Genomic DNA, 22,115 nt, shown 5'->3' on the forward strand with positions numbered 1-22,115 from the left:
CATACTGGGCTCTATCAGCTCCAAAATGGTATACATATATACCAGTTCTCATATATTCCTTCCTCCCTCCCTCCCTCCCTCCCCCTTCCTCCCCCCTCCCTATCTATCTGTCTGTCTGTCTGTCTGTCTGTCTATCTATCTATCTATCTATCTATCTATCTATCTATCTATCTATCTATCTATCTATCTATCTATCTATCTATCTATCTATCTTATGACAGATTCAGGGTGGCATACAACAATTTAAACAGTACAAAATTTAAAACCCCAATATTAAAAACATTCATATCTCTCTCATTCATTACTACTGGCTGGAGAAGAGTGTGTCACTCAGCAGTTCCAGGCCTGCCGGCAAAGCCATATTTTTAAAGCCTGTGGGACTGTGTGAATCTCTGGGGGGAGTTGGTCCCAGAGGACCGGAGCCACCACAGAGAAGGCCCTTCCCTGTGGCCTCGCCAATCAACACTGCTTGGAGAAGGTTGACCCTGTGGGTTCTAATCAGTCGCTGGGATGTGTGAGGCATTATCTATCTATCTATCTATCATCTATCTATCTATCTATCTATCTATCTATCTATCTATCTATCACCATTTTAGCCATTGTCCATTTTCACTGTCCATCAACTACAGGTTTGTCCATCCTGTTCCACATTTCCAAGCAGTTATGGTCCTGAGCTTTCTTTTGTGTACATACATACATACATACATACATACATACATACATACATACATAATACAGTGATACATCTACTTAAGAATGGCTCTACTTAAGAACTTTTCTAGATAAGAACCGGGTGTTCAAGATTTTTTTGCCTATTCTTAAGAACCATTTTCTACTTAAGAACCTGAGCCCAGAAAAATTTCCCAGGAAATTTGAGAGCGGCACAAAGGCCTGACCAGTTTCTTGCCATTCCCCCTTTAATCCTGGCCATCTTGGGCTTTTCTGGGCTGCCAGAGGAGCCTTTCTGTGGCGCTCAAGGAAGCTTTGGCAGCCCAGAACGAACAAAGCATTTTCCTTTCTCTGGGCGCTTTGGTACGGAATAAACCTCTGCCAGTGCCCAGAGAAAAGAAACACTCCCTTCGCTCTGGGCAGCCCAGAGCGAACAGAGCGTTTTCCTTTCTCTGGGCACTTGGAGAGGAAATAAACCATTTTTCTGTGGTGACTCCCTCACGCTGCCTCCCACACACCCAGCATCAGGTTGCCTCCTGGAGTGTCTGGGCGCAAAAGGGGGCGCTTCACCCTGGCCGAATCAACTCGGGTTCAGCCAAACCGAGGAGTCACCATAGTGAAGGACCAGCGCTGGCTACAAAGCGAGCAAGTGAGAGAAGAGGGGAGCCCTTCAGCATGGGAAGGAAGAGGAAGCAGATAGCAGCAGTAGCATCCGCCTGGAGTTTCCCCCCTCTCACCCGCCTGGGTTTCTCTCTCTGGCACAATGTATAGGAGGCAGCCTCACGCCGGGTGTATGGGAGGCGTGTGCTCCTCCTTGCCACCTCAGAGTCCCTCTTTTTTTTTTAAGCCTTAAAGTCTTGGATTTTTTTCCCCTCAGCTCACCTTCTTCCTTCGGCATCAACTGTCCTCCTCCTCTTCTTCCTCCTCCTCCTCCCACCCAAATTCTGAGCTTTTATTTCTTTCCTAATGGGTTTGCACGCATTATTTGCTTTTACATTGATTCCTATGGGAAAAATTGCTTCTACTTACAAACTTTTCTACTTAAGAACCTGGTTACCGAAGGAATTAAGTTCTTAAGTAGAGGTACCACTGTACATACAAACATTACATACAAACATTACATACAAACACACACACACACACACACGATTTAGGTAGGGGTTTTTAAAAAGTGCCTTTATATCGACTGTTTCCTAGAATTCAAAAAGCAGCCCAAAGGCAGCCCCTTTCCCTCTTCCCGGGCTGCCTGCAGATGTTGCTCTGAGTTTTGCAGCCTTCCTCAATTCCAAGCGCTGTTGCATCAGCCGAGGCGCTCGGGCACCTTGGGGGAACAAAGACGGCTGGGGGTGGGGGGCGGGGGGAGGAAGGAGGCGATTTTCCGGGTCATTTGGCAATTGCATTCAGATTTAAACTTCCTTTAATCGCCCCGCAGTTCTTCTCTCCCTCCTCCCGCTCCCCCGAACTGTGTGGTCTCTTAACGCGTAACCCGCCCTTGCCTGGTCTCGCTCCTATATACACTGCTCAAAAACAACAACAAAGGGAACACTTAAAACAACACAATATAACTCCAAGTAAATCAAACTAGTGTGAAATTAAGCTGTCCACTTAGGAAGCAACACTAATTGACAATAAATTTCATTTTATTGTCAGCACATTCAACTTTGTACAGAACGAAGTATTCAATGGGAATATTTCATTCATTCAGATCTAGGGTGTGTTATCTGAGTGTTCCCTTTATTTTTTTGAGCAGTATACTTTCGAACTGATGCCCACGTGGGAAAGAAAGCGCTAGTTTTTTGTGTGAGTTGAACGCCAACAGTGTGTATAGGTGTGCTTCGCTCTCCTTTTTTTTTGGAGGAAGAAGAGTGAAGTCTTTGTGGGGAGGGGTGCGATTGGGTAAAAATTCCCTCTTTTCGTACGCTTTCTTTGCTCTCTTTCTCTCTCGAGAGAGAGAGCAGAGGTCTTCAAACTTGGCAACTTTTAAGACTTGTGGATTTCCAGTCCCAGAATCCTGGGAATGAAAGTCCACAAGTCTTAAAAGTTGCTAGGTTTTGGGGACTGTCAGGTTCTCGCTTTTTTGCTTTGCTCGCCGATCTGGCGGCTGTGGCTGTTCTTTACCTCTCGAGACTTCAACGGATCGGGGAGGATAGCCGGGTAGGGGAAGAAAGAGACACCCCCCCCCGAGCGGTTTGGGAAAGAGAATCCCACCGCTGAAGGTGGGTTTTTTTCTCTCCGCGACCGATCTACAGGGCAACCGAAGATCTGACCTGCTCTGCGATCAGGAGCTCTCGCATTACAAGGGTGCCGGGGGCGGCTTTCCAGATCTTCCAGCGCCCCCCCTTTTAATTCGCTTAGCTAGGGAGGCAAGGCGAGTTAAAAGGGGGGGGGCGCTGGAAGATTTGGAAAGCCACCCCCGGCACCCTTGTAATGCGAGAGCTCCCGATCCTACAGCAGGTCAGAGAAGCCGAAGCCCGAAGGGTGTCCCCCCGGGCTAGTGATGTCATCCAGATCAATACGACGGGGCGGGAATTGGCCGGAGCCGCTCGCTCGGGAGCGGGGTCTTAGTATTGGAATCGGTATTCTCCCTTATCGATTGGGCCGATCAAGCCGGAGCTATAAAAGGAAGGGGCTCGCCCGCCGCTTCCCACCATTCGCTCCCGAAAGCCCCTCCATCCATTCATCCCTCTTGGCTGGGATCCCCCCCCCCCTTCAGCCCCAGTGCAGGAACCTCGCGGTGCTTATTACGGACTTTCTGCTCGGAGGGAAGCCCCCCCTTTACGCCCCCACCCCACTCTGCTAGGATGGGGATGGAGGTCCGCAAAACCCACGCCGCGCCCCTGGCTCTGCTGGGCCTTTGCTTCGCCACGGCCGTCAAGTCGGCGCCTCTGGCCGATGCTGGACCGCACGTCTACTACGGCTGGGGGGACCCTATCCGGTTCAGGCACCTCTACACGGCCAGCCGGCACGGGCTCTTCAGCTATTTCCTCAGGATCCACGGCGACGGCCGAGTGGACGGCGTCGCTACTCAGAGCCGACACAGTAAGTAGCGTCGACGGCTCCGACGTGGGGGTTCTTTCCTCCCGCTTTCCTGCGGGTTCGTCCCTCGCGCTTCGGCTCGGGGAGGGCTCCCTTCAACTCTTTTGAACCCGACCCTATTTCCCCCTCTTCCTTTCCCCCCCGTGCCCCTCCCCCCCTTTGAATCCGCGCTCCCCGACGCGCGAGGAAAATCCAGATCCTGAAATAACCCCAGAGCCTTCATCGTATTCATTTTATTTATTAAGACCGTACTTATAAACCGCCAAGTCCTTCCCGGCGGCGTGCAACATAAAGCCTTGGGGATTTTTCTGCTCCCCCTCCAAAGCTTCCCTCACAAAATACTTGGAGGGGGGTAACTTTGGAACCCCCTCCCAATGGCTCCCCCCACTCTTTCCAAAGATCTCCGCTTTTAGTCATGGGCTCTATTTCTTCCTGAGGATCTGTGGGGGAGAAAAAGAGAGACATTTTCCTTTCCATGAGGGGAATTTACACCAACACCACCACCACCACCCCGCGCGCCGCCGCCGCCCACGGTGTAAATCGTGCAACGGGTTTTTTTTTGTTTGTCCCGCCGCGCAGGTTTGCTGGAGATTCGAGCCGTGGCGCTCCGCACGGTGGCCCTCAAAGGCGTGCACAGCTCTCGCTACTTATGTATGGAAGAGGAAGGCAGGCTGCACGGGCTGGTGAGTGATTGAACTCTGAAAAAAAAACCCAATAACAACCACCGACCAAAAAAAGAAGAAGCACTCTTTCCTTGTCGTCGGGAAGCGGCTTTTGTCTCGCCTCAGCGTCCTCGCAAGCAAGGCGAGACGCGCCCCACACGGGGACGAATTGCGCCAAGGTCCTTTTAAAAACGCGGGGCGGGAAGGGCGCGCGCTTTTCTGGCTCTTTAAAACAGTGTTTCCCAACCTTGGCCACTTGAAGAGATCTGGACTTCAACTCCCAGAATTCCCCAGCCAGCGAATGTGGCTGGGGAATTCTGGGAGTTGAAGTCCAGATACCTTCAAGTGACCAAGGTTGGGAAACACTGCTTTAAATGTTGCAGTAGCGCGCGAAAGGAGGAGTTTCTTTTAGGCTCGCCAGACGAGAAGAAGAAAAGGAGGAGGCGGAGGAAGGGGGTGGGGGCTTCACACAGGGTCGCCAAGTGTTGCAGGCCACTGATAATTTACGCCGGGTTTTGGAAGCAGAAGAAAGAGAAGCAGGATGAAAGAGAGCAACGGTACTGGGGCGCTGCTTTTTGCAGCCTAAGAGGCGGGCTCAGCCGCATTCCAGAACTTGCAAAAAGGCTGCAAGTTACTATTTGTTTACGTTTTCTTTGGGGACCTGTTTTCGGGGCTCCAGGCAGAAGATAGATGCTTATCGCGCCCTGTCCTCATGGTAACCTTTGAGGGAGGGGAGGGGGAGGAGAAATAAAGGGCGTAAATCTCTTTGAGAGGGCCACCCACTAAGTTTGCTGGGCTGCTAGCGATTTCTATCTGGGTCCCTCTCTTTCTCCTCCTTCCCCATCCAAATACAGCTCTCCATCCCTGGCATGGAGAAAATTATCTGGACCTCAGGTTCTTCATTGAATAAATTTAGCTTCTTTTCTATTTCAGAAGGCATAGGTTTCACAAAGCTTTCTGTTAGTTATCCTGTAACACGCTGGAAAAGGGAGTAAGGGAGGGGATTATTTCCTTGTAGGTGGAAAATAATGTTAGGTGCTATTTCTGATCCATTAATGAGACCTTTTGCAAAGTGATTGCTTATTTGACCCCCTATGACAATCATTAAGTGCTGTACCTAATGATTCCTGACAAATGTATATTTCTTTTATGTTCACTGAGAGCATATGCGCCAAAGACAAATTCTTTGTGTGTCCAATCACAATTGGTCAGTAAAGAATTCTATTCTATTCTTTAAAAAGTGTACCTTTTGCATAGGTAGTTGTATAGGAGCTAGATAAGGGTATTACAGCAGAATCCAAAATGCAGAAATCTAACTCTTGACTCCCATCTGCTGGTCATCTGGATCTTTGCAGCAAGGTGTGGTACTCTGAAAACCATTTTTAAATAAATAAAAAAAAACCTGCAGAAAAGGAAGCATTGCAGTCTAGCAAGCAGGATAAGTAAGAACAAACACAGAGGAAGGAACAGAAGCTGGCAGGGTGTTTGTGAATTTTCCACAATGCTTGTTGTCTCTGGCTATCGCAACCTTTGAGCACCAGTAATGTGCTATATAGTGGCTTGAGTAACAGAACAATAGACTAGATGTGTGGAATTCCTTTTAATTACATTTTTAAAAGTCCAAATGGCCAGTATTATACATTTTAAAAAAATCTTTTATAACTACTAATTAATGAAGCACTCAAATATTAAATACTTTGGGTCTTTTTTACTGTTTTCTCTGCCCAAAGGTAGCATATAAGATTTAATAATAAATTGAAATAGAAATACCCTAGGACAGCGGTTCTCAACCTATGGGTTGGCTCCCTTTGGTGGGGTCAAACAACCCTTTCACAGGGGTCACCTAAGATTATTGGTAAGCACGTATTTCAGATGGTTTTAGGAACCAAGAAATCGCTCCTTTATCTGTCTCCAGGCAGGTCTACCCACATGCAAACAGACTGCATACACACACACAAACACACACACACACACACATTTACACATGCATACATACATATACATCATATATACACAAACATCATGGGAATTTCTGAGTATGAACAGAAGCTGAACTTCCGGCACTGCACATGCATTGCCATCTTATTTTGGGGGGAGGGTTGCATTTAAAAAAAAAAAATTCAGCACTGAGCGTGCCTGCCCACAAGGCATGGCCATGCAGCGCAGGAGGAAGCGAATCAGCAGCAAGGTAAGTTATTACCCACCTCTGAGTTTCCTAATAATTTTATTATTTTATAGTTGGGGGTCCCTACAACATGATGAACTGTTTAAAGGGTTGCGGCATTACGAAGGTTGAGAATCACTGCCCTAGGTAATAGTGATAGGTAGCAATGGTCATCAGCGTTACACGGCTCCCTCAATTATCCAAATGTAACTTCTCAACATAGAGCTCAGGGTCCCTCCAAACATAATATTATTATGTCCTATTGAAATCAATATTCCTAATGCAATTTCAAATTAGAAGATAAGTATGCAGTAAGTTGCAGTACGTTAAACTGGAGCCCTCCACCAACTTAACCTGAATACAGCAAGAAAACCCCTTATCTTCAATTATTTTTTAATCCATTGACTTTCCAGGGACTGAATACGTAGTTCATGACACAGCAATATTTTTGCTAATTTTTGGCTGGGAGGGGCATTCTTATATTATACATATAATGATTCATATGTGCTTTTAAAATTATAACTCTAGATAATTACTATCACTGCTTCCATTCATAATGCTCAGCCTGTTACATTAAAATTCGCTTACTTTCAAAAATGAAAATACGTAGTGCACTAAAAGTTAATTTTTCCATAATAACTAGAGATTTAAACAGTGGGCTTCAAAGCAGACATATTTTCTCCTTGTAAACAACAATAATATTGTTTAAAGCTTTCTCTTCATTAAAATAAGGATTAGCATGTATCCTTCCAATGTATTGCTATGTAAAGTAATTTTGTGCAATTATATCTATTCAGAACCAAATAAATATCTGTTTAGAACTTGCTAAGCATACCACTAAATACACTCAATTAAACTCTGAATTGTGAGCTTGTTTTTATTTTAATTAGTCAATTAATCAACTTAATAAAACAGGCTATAGCCCTATATAGCGTAGAGGAAAAATAATTGGGACAATTTACTTGTTGCTGATATTGCTCCTTTCTTCCAAGTGCTTAGAAGCAGTGTGCACAGCACCCACTTGTCCAGTTTTCTTTATAAGCCTGCAATGTAGTTTTGCCTGAAAGATAATAAACGGCCCCCAAATACTAAGTGATCTTCCATAGCTGAAGCAGGATTTGAAATCAGAGTTTTCCCAGTCTTTGCCTAACATTTTGTAGCATGATTTTCTTTCTTTCCCTGGGTTTATGGTGTGTTGGTGGGAGGAATTTTGGATGCACTTCTTTCTCTCTTTTAAATCTTTGAGCCTATTGTAGAGCATGCACTATTATTTTTGCATATTTCATACTCAATTCCTACCCTAATCACAATGGTGGCAAAGCACGGTACTGGTTTTCAAAGTTGTGCTATTAAGTGATTGTTATGACGGCATCTTCACATTTCAAGCCATTGCTAATCCTGACAAAAGAGTAAAAACATGTTTTACAAATGACTGACCGCCCAATCTGTTGGCGAAGAAGCAAGAAGCCTATGTGCCTCTCTGAAGGAATTCTGCTATAAAATACTCAGCAATAAGTGATGGGTGATGGGATTTTCAGTCTGTTTTGTATGCCAGATAAGCATATGGTTCAGATGCTTGACTGAGAAAAAGCTTGTGCAAGAACACCATTTCTCTTATCACTGAAGCATTCTACGTAATCAGCAATACCTTTTTTTTTATTGACCAAGAGTTCAGTTACCTCTAATAACTGAACCAGAGTAACACCAGAGTTTAAAGAAAAACAACAGTGGCACAAAGGGACTAAAGCCTTCTGAAATGATGGCCACATTCTTCATAGTGTTAACCCTTCTGAATTAATTTAATTTAATTTAATTTATTTGACTTCTGTGCCTCCCAATCCCATAGGACTTGTTAAGAAGGAACACTTTTGTTTCTGTTGCTCTGAATGTACAATATATTTGTTCCATTTACATCACCAAACAAGTTTTATTCCAGCTTTCCCCAGTTTGGTGCTCTCCAGATATCCTGAGTTTCAGTTTCCAGCAGAATGTCCCGTAATTTGGAGAACTGAAGTTCAATTAGGGCTATCAGATGTGGGTTGGAAAAGCATGGATGAGCATGTAATGGCAGGAAAGAGAGTTTTCTAAAGATCTTTCCAACTTTTTATTGATTGTCTAGTTTTTTGAAATCTGTTATGTAATGAAGTATGTGGGAATTTCCTTGTAGGAAGGTATTGTGGTTCCCACCAAATGAAAACATAAACCGTATTTTTAAGAATAGAAGACACACCGGAGTATAAGACACATCTTAGTTTTTGGGGTGAAAAACAGGGGAAACAATCTGTCTACCAAGTATTCATCTGGCTAGCATTCTTAGTCTGGTCAGCTTCAACACATTTTATCCCCCGGTTAGAGCTTAAAAAACATTCTTTGGAGCGAGTAGCAATGAAAAAGCTTTAGGGCTGGAAAAAAGATTATTCGGAGTGAGTAGCAATGAGAAAAAGCCTTAAGGCTGGAAAAAACATTATTCGGAGTGAGTAGCAATGAAAAAAAGCCTTAGGGCTGGAAAAAACATTCTTTGGAGCGAGTAGCAATGAGAAAAAGCCTTAGGGCTGGAAAAAACATTCTTCCAAGAGAGTAGCAATGAAAAAGCCAGCAAACCGGTAAGAGCCCGGGGGGAGGGGAAGCTTCAAAAAAGCTACATTCAGAGTATAAGATGCATCCAAATTTTCAGCTTCTTTTATGGGGGGAGATGTGTCTTATGCTCAGAAAAATACAGTATTTCTTAAAAGGCAAATCCTCTCCCCGAAAAACTTATACAGGTAGCGCTTGACTGTCACAATTAAACCTAAGTTTTTTGTTGTGAGACAGTAATTAGGCTTGGCCCCGTTTTATGCAGGGGTTAAAACATGGTTGTTAAGTGAATCTGGCTTCCCCTTTAACTTTGCCTGTCAGAAGGTCACAAATCATGATCCTGTGACACTGCAACCGTCATAAATATGAGTGAGTTCCCAAGCATTTGAATTTTGATCACATGACTGGGGGATGCAGCAAAAGTCATAAGTGTGAAAAATGGGCATATCACTTTTTCTGTGCCATTGTAACTTTGAGCTGACACTAAACAAACTGTTGTAAATTAAGGACTACTTGTATCTCTGTTAAGTTGTCCTGGAATATGTATTGAGAAATAGACTATCATTACCAATGTAAAAATGGCTGGATGGCACTGTCCTTAAGCAACTATTGTGCAAAGGTTGCTTTGACATCATCGAATACAATTTGCAATTTTTATGGACCAAGGTTTGCAGCTAATCTGAGTATGCTGGGGCTATTTTGCCAAAAGTATTTCTGTTATTTCATTCATAGATAATAAATGAAATGCAATTGATACAACCAATTCCAATCATTGCATTTAATAGGTTTCTATTCCTGTTACATTACAAATTAACTTTGGTAATGACTTTGTTGACTTTGAAGGCTGCACCTAACATTTCCAGGTTTAATTCCACACTAGAGCATTCTGTTATATCCCTGGAATAGACTTTATAACAATCTTCAATCCATGTGGGACCGGTTAGGTCCCACAGAGTTGGCCTTCTCTGGGTCCCGTCGAAGAAACAATGTCATCTGGTGGGACCCAGGGGAAGAGCCTTCTCTGTGGCGGCCCCGACCCTCTGGAATCAACTCCCCTCAGAGATTAAGACTGCCCCCACCCTCTTTACCTTTCGCAAACTCCTCAAAACCTATCTCTGTCATCAGGCATGGGGAAATTGATTCCCCTGGGCCGTTTCCGCTTTATGTATGGTCTGTGTGAAATGTATGATTGTTTTTATATTAAGGGTTTTAATTTGTTATTAAGTATTGGATTTGAACTGTTTCTTGTTGTGAGCTGCTCCGAGTCTTTGGAGAGGGGTGGCATACAAATCAAATCAAATCAATAAATTCAAAATTTAGCATCTGTGTTTTTATATAATATAAAAATCCTCCTTATAATTTAGGGCAAGGATAGTCAAACAATTCTAACAATTCTAACAATTGTTTACCATTAGCCATGCTGCTAAAACTATTGAGATCTGAAGCTGAAAATATCTCAAAGTTACCTGATCTAAGCAGATGTCAAAGTGAGATACTGAAAATACATAAGTAAGTCAGGTTCACACTGCTTATTTGCCCCATTAGGTGGTTAAAAAAAGAAACCCATTCAGTACATTAACCCATAATTAAGTCTTGCATGACAACATTTTTATCATGCCCAAGTCTCATTTACTATGAAACTTCCTTTGTTGTTTTCCACAGCATATATTATTAGAACCCACAAAAGCATTCAATTTGAACTATGATAATTCCTTTATTTTTTATGCATGGTAGAAACAAGACATGAGCAATAAATAGTTTGATCAGCAATCAGGAATTTAAAAAATTTCCTTCCTCCCAGTCAAATAAAATTGGGGAAATCAAAATGAAGCTTGTAAAACTGATCATCATTCCTTAGTAACTCATTACAAACTATACTTAGTTATAAATGCTTTTTATAACTTAACTTATAAATGCTTTCTTGAAAGATTATTTCAGCTCTGTGAAATAAGAAATCCAATTTAATCTCTCAGAAATATCATATTTAATTATTTTGTAGCCAAATAGATACTTCCATAAATTATTTGGGCAAACAATGTTGCTTCATTTGCCATTTAAGAGACTTATAAACCCATGCAGTATGCAGTAATGTTTACTTTTTTTTCCTTTTCAGATTTTATATTCCACAGAGAATTGCTCGTTTGAAGAGGAGATACGTCCAGATGGCTACAATATCTACAAGTCAAAGAAATATGGAATCTTGGTATCTTTAAGTAATGCCAGACAAAGACAACAATACAAAGGAAAAGACTTTCTTCCATTGTCTCATTTCCTACCTATGATGAACACTGTGCCAGTGGAAACTACAGATTTTGGAGAATATAGCGATACCAGGCAAAATTTGGAATCTGGTATTTTTCATCAACCAGTTGAAACTGACAGCATGGATCCCTTTGGTATCACTTCTGAAGTATCCTTAGTACAAAGTCCTAGTTTTGGATAGTAACTTCTGTTTTGTCAATTCCATTTTATAGAGATGTTATCAAGATGTTAGGATTGTATTTGTTGAAGTGATAACTTAAAGCATGACAAATGTGTGCATATGATTACCACTTTCATAAAGCAATACTAATTCCAAGAAAGCTATATTCATTCACCCTCTTTCTATCTTGTGAAATAGTTAAAAAGGATCCTTCTAAATGTTTTATTTAGGGATGAGAAACATTCAAAGCCTGCAGAAAGATCTTTAGAAAGATAAACCCATAAAAACTTTACTGCTTCATTGCTTCCAATTACTTCTGAGTCCCTGCTGTTCATTTAAAGAATGAGTAATTTCTGTTCACTGTATTTAAACAGAATAGTGTTAGAATTAAATTAGCCACAATTAGGTAAACAAAAGGGAATTATACATTTTGATACATGCTAGATCTCCCTATATTTTTTAGACTTCTGCTGTGTTTTTAAGGAAATTGGCTATTGGGAGGTAATTACTTGTTTTATTAGCAAGACAATGTTGCTAAATGGTATAAAGACTTTCAGGTCATATAAGTTTGCTCAGGAACAATTGCAACTGTGTGAAGAACTAACTTTTCTGGAAAAAAACAAAATTGATTAGGCTGCTATCAGAGAAAGCAATGAAAAAGTGATGCAGTTAAATCCTTCTGATTTCTCTGTAGATTGACAACAAATGTCTATTTTGCTTACTGAACAATGCTGTAAAACTAAAATGTGTGCTTATTTAGACATGCCAAAAATCTAAAAATCTATCTTCAGTTTTTATTATTCACTTACAGATTGGATAACTTTGTCCACATTTTCGACTGCATAATAACTATTTTTTTCCCCAATGAAAGTAACCTTAATTCTCAACAAATATGGATGAGTACATTTTCTCCCAACAAGTTACTTTCCTGATGTGCTGTGACTGAATTTCCCAGACATTGCCTGAGTCATCTCAGTATCATCAGGTGGGAAAAAAACCAGGCCAAACAGATAAATGCTGCCATTTTATATAGGAGATGCTTTGGATGTAGTCCAGACTGTTTTAAATTCCTACTAAAAGTGATGCAATATAATCCACGTTAAAGTTAGCAGCAGTTTCCAAAGGTGGTGTTCAAACAGCAACTGGACTCTCTTGCTTTTTTTTTCCCTTTGATTTTTTTTAAAATTCTCATCACAGAAGCTTCTTCAGAACTGGAGAAGCTTCAATGAGAAGCAAAATGTTTTCAAGGAATAAAAACAAGATAAGTCTAGTTGCCTTTCAAATGGTGACAGTTGAACAAGACTTTTGGACAACCATGGCCATGGATAACTGGGAATCTCCATAGACATTTAGCACAACTTCATATACTTTTCTTTTCCTCTATGACATTTTACAAGTTAAGATTTCAATATTTACGTTTTGGAAATTTTAAATAAAGTTTGGGACATTATTCTTTTTAAAAAGTTATTGTATATAATACGGTTGTACAGAAATCAGAAGAAAACATTTTCTTCAATTAGCACTTCATTGTCAATTCTCTATTTATGATTAATTTATTAAACACATACACCCGTTTATTTTCTTACTGTATTTATACTTAAATGTATATTTATGTATTCCAATTTTGCCTCTTTTAAATACTGGATAAATACGTAGTAGATTTTGTAATATAAAATGGTAAAAAACCCAACAACCCCAAACTTTTAGGAATTACATGTAAAAACTTTAGCTGTAGTTTGTTACATTTTAGTAGAAATAAAATATAAAATGTGTCCTCTGACTTCCTTTAACTGATTTAACCCTTTTAAAGCATGTCACCTGTAAAAGTTGTATTTTGTGATTTGAACTTATTTTGCAAATTAATCAAACATGCTTATAATTTTATATTTATTTGGATTTATGATCTTGTAGGTCAGGTTTTGAAGAACTATTCAGCACATTGAGATCTTGTCTGCAAATGATGTACCTATAATGTAACGGTTGTACCTTCTCTCTCTGGGGTCTCAGATGTTTTCTGAATAACTTCAAGCACAATTGTTGCAATGTTCATATATTTGCCTCTTTACAATAACTATTTTTTTTAGAATTTGAAAGGAAATGATTTCATTAAGATTTCTTTCTAGGGCAGATAACATGGCATTATTTATTTTCCAATTTATATAGTTGTCCATCCATCAAACCAATGACTCTTCTAGCCTTTTTAACCTACCTTTCCAAAGCAGGGGTTAAAGTGTGACATTGCAGGCAAAGGCTTCCCACAGCCTGCATTTCGATCCTGACAGGGCTCAAGATTGACTCAGTCCTCCATCCTGAGGTCGGTAAAACGAGGACCCAGATTATTGGAGGTAGAGAATGCTGTAAAATAAATGAGATGGTATCTTAAGTCTAAAAGGTATTGCAATTGCAATTTGACCACAATTCAAAGGAAACCTGGAATATCCACAATGGATTAGTCAGTGAGTGATGCAATTGAGTAACATGGGAAATGTCTTAAAAATTCTGTTCTAGAAAGAAGGTTTTCCTATCCTCCAGCAATGCCCATGAGGTAACACTCAATTTCCTTTGATGTATTCTGTAAAGACTACAAGATAAAGCTGAAGAGACTTTTCTGCATTGCAACATCCATTCCTACCTTCATAAACACCAAGTCCTAGGTTATTTCTTTCCCTTAGGCATGGAATATATTGCTTTCATATATAGATTAATTGTTTTAAATGCTAGTTTTTAAATGCTGTATAGTAAGAGAAAATTGAATGAAATTCAATTGCCAATATGCCCCCCCCCCCCCCCCGAAAAAAAGCATTCCCCCCTTTTCCATTATACATAAGATTACCGGACACAGAAGAGCCTAACTATTTTTGGAAAGAGTTACCCAGAGTCACTGAGTGTGTGGGGAAGCCATATAAGTTTAGATAGATAGATAGATAGATAGATAGATAGATAGATAGATAGATAGATAGATAGATAGATAGATAGATAGATGATAGATAGATAGATAGATAGATGATGATAGATAGATAGATAGATAGATAGATAGATAGATAGATAGATAGATAGATAGATAGATAGATATTACACTTTCTTGGCTTATCGAAAAGAATCAGATTTACAGTTTTTAGTAGATAGTTTAAAAATGAAACTTGCAATATATAGAAAGTCCTCGACTTGCAACAATTTAATTAGCGACCGTTCAAAGTTATGTCCCTAAGAAAAATTACATTTTTCCCACATGTTTGTTATTTGAATTTGTATGCCGCCCAACACTGGAGGGACTCTGGGCTCCAAATACAAATACAATATTAAAAACCCTTTAAAACAATCTGAAACAATTTGAAAACAAGAATTAAAAATGGTTAAAATAGTTTAAAACCATGCATATCATTAATGGTTGGATCCTGATGGTGTACCATCGGATCAATGGCCCCAAGCCTGCTGGAAAAGCGAGGTCTTTACAGCTTTCTGGAAGGCGAGTAGGGTGGAGGTACTCCAGATCTCAGGAGGCAGCTGGTTTCAAAGAGTCAGAGCAGCCACAGGGAAGGCCCTCCGTTGTGGGCCTGCCAGCCGATGGGAAGACGGACTCTGGGCCCTTATTGGTTGCTGGGAGCTATGTAGCAGAAAGTGGTCTCTAAGATAGTCTGGCCCTGATCCACTTACCACCTTTGCGGCATTCCTGTGGTCCTATGATCAAAAATCAGATGCTTGGCAATTGATTCATATTTATAACAATTGCAATGTCTCAGAGTCATGCAACCTCCCGGCAAGCAAAGTCAGTGGGAAAACCAAGTACTGTAGTGCTGAATATATTCCCCTAGCAAGTTAAGCTAAGGGTGCTATCATCCTATGCCCATGTTGGCGAAACTGGCAGAGCCATATCTGTTGGCACGCAAGCCGTTGTCCTAGCTCAGCTCCAGCATGCATGTGTGTGCCGGCCTGCCAATTTTTGGCTCGCGTGGAGACTCTGGGAGAGTGTTTTCAGAGCCTGGGAAGGCCTCTGAATGTTGGGAAATGGGGAGGGGGGGGTCATGCATGCATGCACAAGGGGAGGAAAGAGCAGGGGTGGGGTGCACACGTTTGCATGGGGAAGAGGCGCACGGGCATCGAATTATGGGTGGCGGCATGCACACATGATAGGCACATGTATGCTTTCAGCACCCAAGGGAAAAAAGGTTTGTCCTCACTGTTCTATGCCCTCGGCTATAATTTAGTTTTTTTAATCGCTTTTCCCTAACTTTCTGAGATGTTCCCAAGCAATAAATTTAATTCTTTCCCTTTTTGCTTACCTTGGTGCTCTCTGCGCTTGATTGTTGGCCTGCGGATATGTCATTACCCAAGTAAGTAACATCATCAGTGCAATGTCTGTAAGCAAAGCCACTGATAATATTACCTAATTGGGTAATGAAATGTCTGTTGGCGAACAACCAAGTTCAAAGAACACCAAGACTCCACAGTTCAACTACATTCAGACTTTTTATACTTGGTCTTAATTTTGTTAAAAGCTCTCTTCAGCTCAGCCCTTTAAGTCTATTAATGCCGTCAGGCATGGGGAAATTGATTCCCCTGGGCCGTTTCCATTTTATGTATGGTCTGTATGAGATGTATGATTGTTTTTATGTTAAGGGTTTTAAACAGTTTAAATATTGGATTTGTACTGTTTTCTTGTGAGCCACTCCGAGGACTCGGAGAGGGACGGCATACAAATAAAATTAATAATAATAACAACAATAACAACAACAATAATAATGCTTGTTTTAATTATTGTTGCCTATTAGAAGTAGCTTTGTGATTCATATTTTTTTTCTAGTGGTCACAATGGATGGAGGGGTACAAATTGAAACTATTAAACATGAGACAACAACTGAGCATTTCCTTCCTCTCTCTCTCCCTTTCCCTCCTCCCCCCATCCCTCCCTCGCTCTCATGCTTCACATTTATTTATCACATTTATGAAGCCCTCAATTCACAGTTGAAATTCAGCAGGCTCTGGAGAAGTAGTACTGTAGTGGAAATTTCAAGTAGTTCAGAGAAACAGTAGTGGAAATTTTGAGTAGTTCGGAGAACTGGCAAATACCACCTCTAGCTGGCCCCAGAGTGGGATGGTAATGGTGATTTTATAATACAATGTTCCCTCGATTTTCACGGGTTCGAACTTCGCGAATAGCCTATACCATGGTTTTTCAAAAAATATTAATTAAAAAATACTTTGCGGGTTTTTTTCTATACCACGGTTTTTCCTGCCCGATGACGTCATATGTCATCGCCAAACTAATAATTTTTGCAAATAAATAACAAAAATTTTTTATTGTTAATAAATAATTATGTTTATAAATATCAGGATCACTAAGTGTCTTACTCAATGGTGAGTACCAGTAATAATGGTGAGTAAATGGTTGTTAAGGGAATGGGATAGGGTAATTTAAGGGTTTAAAGTGTTAAGCAAAGGCTTGTGATACTGTTCATAGCCAAAAATGGTGTATTTACTTCCGCATCTCTACTTCGCGGAAATTCGACTTTCGCGGATGGTCTCGGAACGCATCCCCCGCGAAAATCGAGGGAACACTGTATCCTTCCCCTGGAGTGGGGTGGGAATTGGGCTTTTGCAGAATCCTTCCCCGCCACACCCACCAAGCCACATCATGCCCACCAAGCCATGCCCACAGAACCGATAGTAAAAAAAAAAAAAATGGATTTCATCACTGCCCCAATCTCTGAACCACTCAAATGCGTTTTCAAGAAAACAGTGACCTAACTGATACAAAATAAAACACAAAACTGTCAAACACATAACACCTTTATAATAATCTTGTATGTTTCTCTAGTAGGTGCAGAACAATGTTGTTTCTGAGCCACCTTTTTACAACTTGCAGGAAGGTTGCAAAAACATAGGGAGCAATCGTGCTTCGGAGCACAAGCCATTCCAGAACAGTTCCCACAAAATATGCCTCCCCCTTCTCCCGTCCTACCTCTCATTAGATGGGGAATCTCCACAGACGTTCTGTTTACCCAGAATGGCCTTATAGATTTCAAATCCCTGAGCCATAAAGGGCTTTATAGGTGATAACCAGATTCTTGAATTGCATCCAGAACGCTAGCCAATGCGATTCCCAGAGAAGTGGTGTTACATGGCAATAATAAAGCTGTCTGGTAAGAACTAGGGCCATGCTATTTTACCCCAGCTGGAGTGTCTGGGTAGTTATCAAAAGCATCTTTATGTAAAGCAAATTACAGTAATCCAGGCATATGGGCAATCATTGTCCCTGGAAAGGTGGCCATAAATTGTGCACTGGACAGAGCTGGGCAGCAGGCCATGGACTCCAGATCCAGATCCCCTTTTTCTGAGAGCAGCTATGAGAGATCCCAAAATTAAGGGTCTGATATCCATAGCTGAAAAACCAACATTGGTACAAGCCCAGAATCAATAAGCTTCCCCCCCCCATTTTTCAATAAACATATCAATAATTTTTTTTAACAGTACTCACTCATGGTGTTTCGAGAAGGCTTACAAGATTAAAAATCAACACTATCAAGCCACCCACCCACCTTGCCACCTTGTCAAAACTACCAAGCCACCCACCCAATCGCACAAGCTGCATGATCACCTCTGTACCAACCCAGGGTCCCCAGACTTGTTGACAGAATCATGTCTTTGGGTTTTTCCAGAAAAAGCAGGAACAAAAGCGGACCTTATTTCCAAGAGAATGATATTCTAAACAGAGGAAGGCACTACAGAGAATTTGGGTTCGATTCTGTTGACAGTCACCCTCTGACTTTACTACAAGAATGAATGTTAAGTGCTTAAGGCACAATTCTTAAGGATGTTTGTTCAACAGAAAGTTCACTGTGTAGGGATTAACTTCAGGCAAGGCCAAGCTGAACATACAAACCGTAAAAGAAGAGGCAGGCCACGTTTCTGCAGCTAAAAATTCAACCTCCCAGAGCATGGTGATAATCTTATGCAATCCACAATACAGTGGTACCTCTACCTAAGAATGCCTCTACTTAAGAACTTTTCTAGATAAGAACCCGGTGTTCAAGATTTTTTTGCCTCTTCTCAAGAACCATTTTGCCTCAAGAACCATTTTCTACTTACAAATCTGAGCCTCAGAAACTGTAACCGGAAAAGGCAGGGAGAAGCCTCTGTGGGGCCTCTCTAGGAATCTCCTGGGAGGAAACGGGTGGAAAAGAAGGAGAGAAGCCTCCATGGGGCCTCTCTAGGAATCTCCTGGGAGGAAACAGGGCCTCCACCCTTCCTGTGGTTTCCCCAATCACACACATTATTTGCTTTTACGTTGATTCCTATGAGAAAAATTGTTTCTTCTTACAAACTTTTCTAATTAAGAACCTGGTCACAGAACAAATTAAGTTCATAAGTAGAGGTACCACTGTACAAGTAAGAATAAACATTCAATTCATTATCTCAAATTTTGCAGGTGCCAATAACGGATTGCTAGGGCTTTTAAAATGTGAATTGTGCCACCAAGTCCTTTTTGTTTCATGCTAAGTTGTTTGGGGAGATGTTCACTGATGCTCCTCTCCCCCAAAGTTCCCAGACACTGAATATAAATCTATTTATTTTATTTATTTATTTATTCGATTTTTATGCTGCCCTTCTCCTTAGACTCAGGGCGGCTTACAACATATTAGCAATAGCTCTTTTTAACAGAGCCAGAATATTGCCCCCACAATCTGGGTCCTCATTTTACCCACCTTGGAAGGATGGAAAGCTGAGTCAACCTTGAGCCGGTGATGACATTTGAACCGCTGACCTTCAGATCTACAGTCAGTTTCAGTGGCCTGCAGTATAGCACTCTACCTGCTGCGCCACCCCGGCTCATTGTTATAGAATTATAGAAGCAGTGGCTCAGTGACTAAGATGCTGAGCTTATTGATCGAAAGGTCAGCAGTTCAGTGGTTTGAATCCCCAGTGCTGTGTAATGAAGTGAGTTCCAGTTACTTGTGGCAGCTTCTGTGAAAGCACATCAAAACTGTGAAAGCACAATAAAAATGCAAGTAGAAAAATAGGGACCACCTTTAGTGGGAGGGTAATAGCATTCCGTGCGCCTTTGGCGTTTAGTCATGCTGGCCACATGACTACGGAGATGTCTTCGGACAACGCTGGCTCATGGCTTTGAAACTGAGATAAGCACTGCCCCCTAGTGTTGGGAACAACTAGCACATATGTGCAAGGGGAACCTTTACCTTTATTTGTTTGTTTGTTTGTTTAATTCGACTTCTATGCTGCCCAGTCCCGAAGGACTTTACCTTTAGAGTTGCTCAATTTTTTAAAAAACTTGAATGGTACAGGGCACTTTTTCAATTATTTAAAATTGGTCTTTATTTTTGAGATCCTAAGCAGATCCTAGAACAGCAAAAAACAAAAAACCCCACATTAACCCAAAAAAGAAAACCTACCCCATATCTATTACAACATACATTGGTATTTAAAAGTTTTGAACCCTTTTGAATGTTCAATATTTCTGCATAATTTCACCTAACACGTGATCTTTCTCCACACAAATGTTAAACACATCAGAACTGTACACCAGGAATAATCATAGATCACAAAAGATCAAGCATATAAAAAATAAAAACCAGTAGAACAACTTTCAGAAGCAAACTTTAATGCAATTTGTAAGTTCAGATATGAAAATGTTAACTAACATTTTCTCCAATTTGAATGCCAAACAGTGCTTATTGCACATTTTAATGTATATTAAACTTTCAGGATCTGCAGTAAGCTTCACGTAACAGATCGATTTATCTGTAGCTCACAAAGATTTATGCCTTTTAATAATATTTGCTAGTCTGAAAATGTGCTGTCAAGTTGTTTTTTTATTTTATTTTTTATTATAGATTACTACATTGAACATTAGTGTTTGTATTCAAGGAGAAAAAGCAATACAGTGTATTTGCTTAGATTTTCAGGTGAAAGTTATGCGGTCTTTCAGTTTTCCTATAAACAATTACAAGTAGTTGAAGTGGGTGTTTACAGAAGGAAGGCCTGACTGATAACATTAAAAAGATTACTCTTTCTTGTTTCAAGAGATAAGATTATCTGTGTATCTGACCAAGGCACTTTAATGGCTAGGTTTTGGGTGTTCAGAGAATCTGGGAGAAGAAAGAAAAAGAATATTGGATCAAATTCTTGGCAACAATGAGTGCCACTGTGTTATACCTTTACTCTTCTGTTTCTGAACCAGTGGCAAAGTATTATTTACTATTAATAGTTGTGCAGTTAATAGTGATTGCAGTAAAACAGATTCTTTACCAATTTGAATAACAAGAAGGAAAGAAAGAAAAACAGAAAAAAGAAAGAAAGAAAGAGGGTGGGAGGGAGGGAAGGAAGGAAAGCTGAATTCAGGATGATGTAATAATGAGGGGGTGGATGCAGAGACTCAGATTCAAGTTTCAATTTAGACATGGAATTCATTAAGCAATCCAAAAATAATAAAATTTCTCCCCTTGACCTAACTTATAGGTTTTTTGTGTCATTCATAATGGATGGATATACAGTGATCCCTCGATCATCGCGAGGGTTCCGTTCCAGGACCCCTCGCGATGATCGATTTTTCGCGAAGTAGCGGTGCGGAAGTAAAAACACCATCTGCGCATGCGCAGATGGTGTTTTTACTTCCACCGCCGCCCGCCCTTCGCCCGCCCACCCCGTTGCTCGCGCTTGGGGTGCGCGTGCGCTTGGGGACACCCCAGCTCCGCTTCCCAGCTGGGAAACGAAGCTGGGGTGTCCCCAAGCGCACGCGCGTCGCCCGCCCGCCCACGCTGTTGCCAGCTCCGCTTCCCAGCTGGGAAGCAGCCCCAGCAACGCGCGCGCGCTTGAGGACACCCCACCTCCACTTCCCAGCTGGGAAACGGAGCTGGGGTGTCCCCAAGCGCGCGCGCGTCGCCCGCCCGCCCACGCCGTTGCTGGGGCCGCTTCCCAGCTGGGAAGCGGAGCTGGGGTTTCCCTGCGCGCGTGCCGCCCGCCCACGCCGTTGCTTGCGCTGCCGCTGGGGTCTTACCGGGGCAAGAGGGGGAAGACCCAGGGAAGCCTCTGCCCGGCGGGGAAACTCCACCATCTACGCATGCGTGGAAGGGCACGCATGCGCAGATGGTGGAGTTTACTTCCGAGTTGAAAACTCGCGATATAGCGTTTCACAAAGATCGAGATCGCGAAAATCGAGGGATCACTGTATTGTTATTTGTAAACCAATATAAGTCCTTGGGGAACAAATATGAATATCAGAATTTTTGAAAGTTAGAGGATTGTAAAAATGGCTGTGGCATAGATTCCCACTGTCTCTGTTTATTAGGCTTATACAGAGCGTCCTCGACTTACAACAGTTCATTACGTGACCGTTCAAAGTTACAATGGCACTGAAAAATGTGACTTATGACCATTTTTTTGCTTATGACATTTGCAGCATCCCGCATGTGATCATGTGATCAAAATTCAGTTCCTTGGCAACTGGTTCATACTTTATAACTGTTGCTGTATCCCAGAATCAAGGGCAGTAGTGGATTGCTACCGGTGCGGTAGGGGACGGTGCATTGGAAGCGGCTGCCATTTGAGATGAGAACTCCAAAAACGTTTGACA

At 41.6% G+C, this 22,115-nt stretch overlaps 1 protein-coding gene across 1 annotated transcript; it reads left to right on the plus strand.

The window, feature by feature from the left end:
• The first annotated feature begins 3,470 nt into the window (after positions 1–3,470).
• Positions 3,471–11,848, plus strand: FGF19 (fibroblast growth factor 19). The gene is made up of 3 exons (XM_070735136.1): positions 3,471–3,708; positions 4,285–4,388; positions 11,219–11,848. The coding sequence occupies exons 1-3, from the start codon at positions 3,471–3,473 to the stop codon at positions 11,546–11,548; spliced, it is 672 nt and encodes a 223-aa protein (XP_070591237.1). The 3' UTR covers positions 11,549–11,848.
• Positions 11,849–22,115: the final 10,267 nt, after the last annotated feature.

Source organism: Erythrolamprus reginae, chromosome 1 (assembly GCF_031021105.1).
Source record: "Erythrolamprus reginae isolate rEryReg1 chromosome 1, rEryReg1.hap1, whole genome shotgun sequence".
NCBI lineage: Eukaryota > Metazoa > Chordata > Lepidosauria > Squamata > Dipsadidae > Erythrolamprus > Erythrolamprus reginae.

Bases quoted from the DNA above. Each gene is read 5' to 3' on its own strand.
- FGF19 (XM_070735136.1), top strand. From the start codon at position 3,471: ATGGGGATGGAGGTCCGCAAAACCCACGCCGCGCCCCTGGCTCTGCTG. The intron at 3,709-4,284 runs GTAAGTAGCGTC...CCCGCCGCGCAG, and splicing joins CGCTACTCAGAGCCGACACA to GTTTGCTGGAGATTCGAGCC. The intron at 4,389-11,218 runs GTGAGTGATTGA...TTTCCTTTTCAG, and splicing joins AAGGCAGGCTGCACGGGCTG to ATTTTATATTCCACAGAGAA.